General features: G+C 31.9%; 1 protein-coding gene across 1 annotated transcript; it reads left to right on the forward strand.

Annotated features, from left to right (window-relative positions):
• Nucleotides 1-1,296: 1,296 nt before the first annotated feature.
• LOC140990576 (protein neprosin-like) lies at nt 1,297-6,568 on the forward strand. The gene is given in 7 exon segments (XM_073460334.1): nt 1,297-2,093; nt 2,317-2,403; nt 2,988-3,299; nt 3,905-4,075; nt 4,758-4,807; nt 5,487-5,652; nt 5,869-6,568. Coding segments are annotated over 7 exon segments (1,413 nt in total). The 5' UTR covers nt 1,297-1,844; the 3' UTR covers nt 6,247-6,568.
• The last annotated feature ends 1,214 nt before the right edge of the window (nt 6,569-7,782 follow it).

The following is a 7,782-nucleotide window of genomic DNA, read 5'->3' on the forward strand; positions in this document are numbered from 1 at the left end:
TAAATATAAACTACATTTTCGTTGCCCTTCCATCTGTTTTTTGAGTAATATGCACTACATGGTCACCTTCCACAGGATTTGATTGTAACTTGAAGACAGTGTTATTACTTTCTATCCACACCATCTACAGTAGACTAGGCGTGAATTGGAGGTCAAGAACTGACCTCGAAAGAATTATTTATATTGAGATCTTGAGTTTAGAGTGATCATAATAAGAGAAGAAATTTGTACTGATATTATAAACCCCATTTTATTATCTAGCCCATTTCAATATTTCAATCAAATTAATTAGGCCAAAAACTATTAAGGTTCATAGTGTATGCGAAAGCCCAAGCCCTTAAGCACTCCAAAACATCATGAACATCTCGCATATTCAGAGTACATTTTCATTCCTCTCATTTGAGCTCTCTAGCTTTGACAGAATTTCATAGCGTTTTCTGACTTGAGCGTAGAAGTATATATGTCTGGATTTCAGACGCTTTTTATAAGTATTTGTGACACAAGTAACTACCCACAAAATTTTATGTTTACGGTTCTACGATTATGAGGATCCGTCTACGTGTCAGTCGTTTACAACTATTTAGTCCAGTTTAAGAGCTCAGTTAGTAGATTTTTTACTCCGTTTTAAGTAGTCGAACAATTATATTTTGGCTACATTACATACGCATCTTTTTTTGGATACATCACATACACATCTTTTATTTTCCTATTTAAAATCAATTATTCAAAACATAATCGTTATAGAATCACGAGTTCTTTATAATTTTTATAAAAGATCCTTTTTTCACTTTAAGAATTTTGCCAATCATGATTAAACATCACTTTATCGGACACCAAATTATATCCAAACAACATTTTTAAAAAATACTACAAAAACCAATTTCCATAACTTTTGAGTCGAGTTAGAAGTCCAATCGAATACTACCTAAAGTCTTGGTAACCAGCTGCCTTCTACCAATAATCTAAACACCTAATCAATAATTGATAATCAAATACATATGTATGCTTATAAATTATGAAAACATGCATTATAATTGACAAAGAAACCATACCAAAAACGTGTGTCTCTAAGTTTCTTATGACTTTTAATGAAGTCATTCTTCCATTAAATTTCAAGTACGTAACCCTCAAGCAAAGAAAAAGCAAAACAAGTAGACCTTAAAAGGGAAGAAAATTAGAATCAAAAGAAGGGGAGTGAAGTGAAATAAGTATTATAATAATGTTGGATAATAATATATATATAAAACAAGAAAGAAAATAAAAAGAAGAAGACGGAAATTAATGGCTAAAAATGTTTGGTGGGGGAGGCAGATGCATTGATGCCATAAAGAAGAGAGAGTGTAGGAGCTCTGAAACATTGAGGTGTGGTAGGTTTGGATCATTTACAACATACCCTTTGATTATACTCTTCTCATTACCACCTATCTTTCCTGTTTTCCTCTTACTAATCTTCCACTGCGTGTAAATTCAATCAACCACACACACACACATATATATATACATGTGTATATAAGCACAACACACAATACACATGTCATTGTTAGATACATAAATCCCATGCAAGAGCAGCAGCAGCAGTAGCAGGCAATCACGATTTTGATGCAGAATATGACCACAACTCCTACACGCACACTGCGTGTGTGTTCATGAGAGAGGAGGAAGAGAGGTTATAATCTCCAAGAACTGTGTGTGTGAGAGAGTGAACTTTTTAAAGGGTTGAATATAGGAGTCATTCTCTGTGGTTTGCTTTTTGTGTTGGGCTGTTTTTGGGGTTTTCGATTCTAGCAACACGTACAATGGTTTGAGATTAAGACAAGTTTAGTTCTTTGGGCACTGAACGAGATATGGGAAGAGTTTCTGTGGTAAGACAAGGGAGGTTTTCTTGTCCAAGTTACAGTGGTAATAGTATTCTTCAGAGCTGTTCTCTTTTCCTTGTCTTTCTGTCATTTTTTCTCGTGCTTTTCTCCAAGAAAACAATGGCCGTTTCCACTTCTTTGAATTACACTAAATACAAACAAGTCAGCAGCTTGAGACTTGCCAGGATTCAAAGGCATTTGGACAAGATTAACAAGCCTCCTGTTTTCACCATTCAGGTAATTAAGCTATACATATACATGATATTATTGTATAAATTTAATCTTTTTTTAAGAAAATATAGTGATTTGGGGTTTTCAGGTTTAAGTTTTTTATATAAACAATTTTCATGAAATTTGAATATATATATTTTGTTTAGCACTTGAAGAATCTCACTAACTTTGATGTTCAATTGGGAGATCAATGAATCGAATTTATGCGATTTAAACTTTTTTTTTTCAGAGCCCAGATGGAGATATCATAGATTGTATTCACAAAAGAAAACAGCCAGCTCTGGATCATCCCCTCCTACAGAAACACAAGATCCAGGTATATAATTTACTCCTCAAGAATTTCAAATTTTTTAGAAAAAATATTTATAAAATTTCAAACATTAATTTTCACCGGATGGGTAATTAATCTAGATATATCAATCCCTTGCTCCCTGACGATGAGTCCATCCCTGATCACATTTGTCTCTATATTTCACAAAATAGGGACACAAAATGTACTCTAGCTAGCTATAAGCTAGGAAGGGAAAGTGGATTGCTATTTAATATTTTGATTAATCGTAAAGCAAACTTTCAGCTGTTTCTTCTTGGATTATTAATTACTTATCCAACTACCAACCACCTATGTTCTTTAATACCTTTACTTCCGACAAATCATATTGTCAAGCAATACAAACAATTAATGGATCCAATTAAGGAAATCGTGCCCGCCTAAAATTTATCGATACTACTTGAAATCTTGGAATCAGATGAGCTACATAAAATTCAAGACATTTGAATCAATATTATCGTATGATTGATTTCGGAATATGTTGGATATAATGTGGCTTAATAGGTCTAGATGAAGGGGGAAAAAACTCTATACTTAAATAATGAAGATTATTACTTATTGTGTAATCACAGAGGGTTGCACCAGAAATGCCAAAGGTGATGAAAACTGTCAAAACAGATGGATTTAGCGGAGAAACAAATAGCAGTAATAGCTTTGATGAAAGATTGATGGGAGGGGCGGCGGGTTGGCAAATGTGGCACCAAAACGGGCAAAGATGCCCGAAAGGTACAATACCCGTAAGGCGGAGTACATCGCATGATGTGCTGAGGGCTAAATCTTTGTATGATTTTGGTAAGAAGCAAAAGACTGCCGGAATGGCGCAGTTTGCTAGCCGTCTCAGCTCCGTCGATGCGCCGGACGTTGTCAACGGTAATGGCCATGAGGTATTTAGAATATACTTCTTCTTCATTAAATTTGACGTCGAAAACGATCTTTCTTTAATTTAATATAAAAAAAATGATATATATACTTTTAGTATTTTTCGTCTGATCATACAAGCATCACATTTGCTCATGATCAAAATGTCGAATCATGTTCAAGAACATGAATATCATTGATCAGTTTGAAGACATGATTTAATTAGAATTCCAATTTATTACTAAGGTATTTCTAAATTCTAAATTGAACATTTCATGAACAATTTTCGAGCATAATCATTGTGGGATGTGTGATAGTGATAGGACACTATATATTTCTAAATGCAAGTTGGTCAATAATCCCATCTTCCTACGACACGCAAATCGCAATAATTGTTAAGAGTATATATATCATATTAAATAATATGTAAGATGAGTTGATCTGATTATACATAAAGTGTCTTGCAATGCAAGAGATTCTTTAAAAAATTGACATTTGAAAATGATTTTTAAATCATATGTAAGAGTTTAAGCTAGAGAATAGTGTAAATTTGTTAGAATAAAAATATGTCAGGCATTTTTAAAAGCAAATAAAATATTTAATAATTTAATGTTTAATAATTTTGATGAAGCATGCGATAGCCTATACGACGGCGTCTGACGAGGTGTATGGGGCGAGGGCTACGATAAACGTGTGGGACCCATCCATCGAGACGGTCAACGAGTTTAGCCTGTCCCAGATATGGGTTCTCTCCGGATCCTTTGATGGGTCGGATCTCAACAGTATCGAAGCAGGCTGGCAGGTACTTCTTCCATTTATGTTGAATTTTGCTCGATAAAATATATATTTTCTTCAAAAAAAAAAATAATGAAAATTGAATTTTTATGTATATTTTTTTTTTCCTAAAATCTGAATTTTAGCCCTTATATATGTTTTAATCGAGAAAATTGGTTAAATAACTTCGATCAACTCTTTTTTAAAAAAAAAATAACATCTTCAAGTGTATTCATGTCCTTTAGTGTATTTCAAAGAGGTCATTTTCTTCAGAAAAGAGTTAACCGAGATTAAAAAATAAAATACCTCCTATGTTAATCAGTACTCTTCAGGCAGATATCGTTCCCTCTAAACACCTCGACTGATTCGATTCGATCTTAGCATAAAATAGTCGTAGATTTACACACCAATACTAGTTAGCTTTTGTAATGCAAAATTATATTAATTTCTTGATTTATAAAGTTCAACTTTCGGGACGAGATATTAATTTTAAAAAAATAGTTTTCAGTCATAAATGTAAAACTAATTATTTGGGAATTCTAATCTCATATTTTATTTATTATGGGAATTCGAAATGGGGTCAAATATTTAATACAAATGAAAGTTCCTTTTCACAAGTAGGAATGCATTTATTGAATATTATTTTAAGGATTTAATAATTAATAATAATTGAGTTGAATTTCTGAAACTTGGATTGTTCCACTAGTCAGGTTAGTCCGGAGCTTTATGGTGACAACAGGCCAAGACTATTCACCTANAGGTTTCAGATTTATTTTTTTAAGAAATTATAATTTATTAATATATTCTAAACGTCTCAACTATATATATAATCCTATTTGTTATTGAAAAACAAAAGCTTGCAAATAAAAATCTTATTTAAAACAAAGTAAATAAAAACTATTGAACGTAGAAATTGAGTTATATATTTGGAACAATCGAAAAAAGAAATGTAATCGAATATTAAATTAATCATAATAGATTAATAATTAGTAGAATACTTGAGAAGCAACTAATTTATTATGGGAATGAATACTTGTTAAAAGTCAAAGCTATGACAATGACTTTGAGCACGAGTTCTAACTCCAAGGTCAAGTAAATTATTAATTTTATCTTAATTTTCAAATATTAATTCAAATTTGAACCACCGACTCTGTCATATGTTAATTTCTTATTAAATAAATAAAAAAAATTATAGATTTAATCAACTTTGTTATTTTGAAATAATGTGAAGAGGGACCCAATAGGCAATAACATGACATTAAAAAAATTAACTTTTACGGGAATTTGTGAACAATATATAATTAAATAAAAATAAAAATAAAAACATTGTGAATTTTTTCTGAATTAAAAAAACTAAAAAAATTGAGTAATTAATAATGTTAAAACTTTATATATTAATATTTTTAGTGTATATAATATAATTTTTTTAGCTGATGAAGAACATTTATTTGATGGTAGAGTGATGCATACCAAGCAACAGGATGCTACAATCTGCTGTGTTCAGGATTTGTGCAAACAAACAGTAGAATAGCTATAGGCGCAGCTATTTCTCCAGTATCATCCATGGGAGGAAATCAATATGATATCACCATTCTCATATGGAAGGTATATAAACATGCATTTTTACGATAACGACGTGACTTGTTTTGCGATTTTAGTTCTTTTTTCATCGAAATGTCGACAAGGTGTCGAGTATTTCTGACATGGTCCGGTGAAGAACAAGCTAAATTATTGTATTAGAATGTATTTTTGACTATATTAGAGGAGACATGGCTGCATGGCAGATCGATCTCTGACCTTGTTATTTTGACCACCACATAGGATCCAAAATTAGGAAACTGGTGGATGAGATTCGGTGACAATACATTAGTGGGTTATTGGCCCAACGAGCTATTCACGCACTTAGCAGACCGGGCCACCATGGTGGAGTGGGGAGGGGAGATTGTAAATTCGGGAACCAACGACGAACACACGACGACTCAGATGGGCTCGGGCCAGTTCGCCCAAGACGGATTCGGAAAAGCTAGCTATTTTCGAAATCTGGAGATCGTGGACTCGGACAACAGCCTAACCACAGCCCAAGACATATTGGTTCTCGCCGAAAACTCGAATTGTTACAACATCTTGAGCTCTCACAATAGTGAATGGGGCACTCATTTTTACTACGGCGGGCCTGGGAGGAATCCAAATTGTGAATAAATGGATGATGATATCACATAATATATATAATATACCTACGAAGACTGATCAAAATGCATGCAAATTCTTTGTCGTCTACGCTTCTTTTAAGATTAATGTAGGGTTATATATGCTATTTCCAGCCATGTTTTCTGCTATGTTTTTCTAGTTCTGTGTACTTTGGTAAAGGACTATCGACTGTACCAAGTTATGAACACCGGAAGCATCAAACAGGGCAAGGAAATGGCAATTATATGCTATGGGAAAAGTTGGTGTTATTTGTATTATTATTTATTGCAAAATGTGCATTTTGCTTTTCCACTGTGAATCATTATAAAACTAATGAATGTGATAGAAAAATATATGTGCTTGTGTAATTGTATGTCACTGGATTGTTAGTGTATGTAAAGATGAAAAACGAAGTTATTTTGGATTATCTGTGGGCAGTGACGGAGTCAGGTTTTCGTTTCTATTTGGACTAGAATTTTTTAAACTATGATTGAGTTAATATTAACAAATAGAGCTCTGGTTACAGGAAAATAAAGACAAAATTTTATATATAAAAAATATAAAAAAAAAAAAAAAAACAAGTCACACTGGTCCGCCTTGTGTCTGTGGGGATATATGCATTAAATTCTTTTATACTTTATGTATTTAACATGAATTGAATCAATCTTGAAATATACTGGAGATGAGTTTCATTGCAACTATTAATATCGAAAAAAATGGAAAAGAAATGAAACAGAATTATTTTTAAAATCAAATATTTTTTAATTAAAAATTCGAAATAATAGCTTGCTCAAGAAATATTATTGTTGTTGTTAAAATAACATAAATAATAATTATTGATGCTCTATTATTTTAAAATTAACGTTGACATGTAACTTTATCATTACTATTTTAATTATTAATATTATTACCATTATCATCATCATTTTATTTTTTTTAAATAAAAGTACTTAATATAATAATCTTATTATTATCAATTATTTATTATTATTATTATGAAGATAGAGTAACATAGATTTATATTAGTTAAAACTAAATAATGTAAATTTTTTTTGTAAAATAGTTAGGGCTGGGAAAAAATACCGAAATTTCGGTATACCGCACATACCGTATTGAAATATACCGCATTTACCGATATTAACGGGATACCGAAAATTTCGGTGCGGTATATTTTCGGTACGGTATTATACCGTACCGAAATTTTCGGTATCGGTATCGGTATATTTTTTTTAATTTTTCGGTAATTCGGTATATACCGAAATACCGAAAAATTATTATGATAAAATTATTTGGGCAAAACTTTCAATTGTAATTTTATTATGTGTTGGGCTTGTTTTAAATTTGATAATGGGCTGAAACCAATAGTCAATTAGTGAAAGAACCAACCCGACAAGAAAACCCACCCACTCTTATTTCATCTTCATCATCTCGACAAAGAAAACTCAAAGCCTCGTTCTGAAGAAAAAAACCCTAAGCCTTACTTTTGAATCGAAGTCAACGGAAAATCTACACAAAGAAACGAAAAATCGATGATTGTGAGAGGTAAAT

This window comes from Primulina huaijiensis, chromosome 12 (assembly GCF_012295235.1).
Source record: "Primulina huaijiensis isolate GDHJ02 chromosome 12, ASM1229523v2, whole genome shotgun sequence".
In the NCBI taxonomy this organism is placed as follows: domain Eukaryota; kingdom Viridiplantae; phylum Streptophyta; class Magnoliopsida; order Lamiales; family Gesneriaceae; genus Primulina; species Primulina huaijiensis.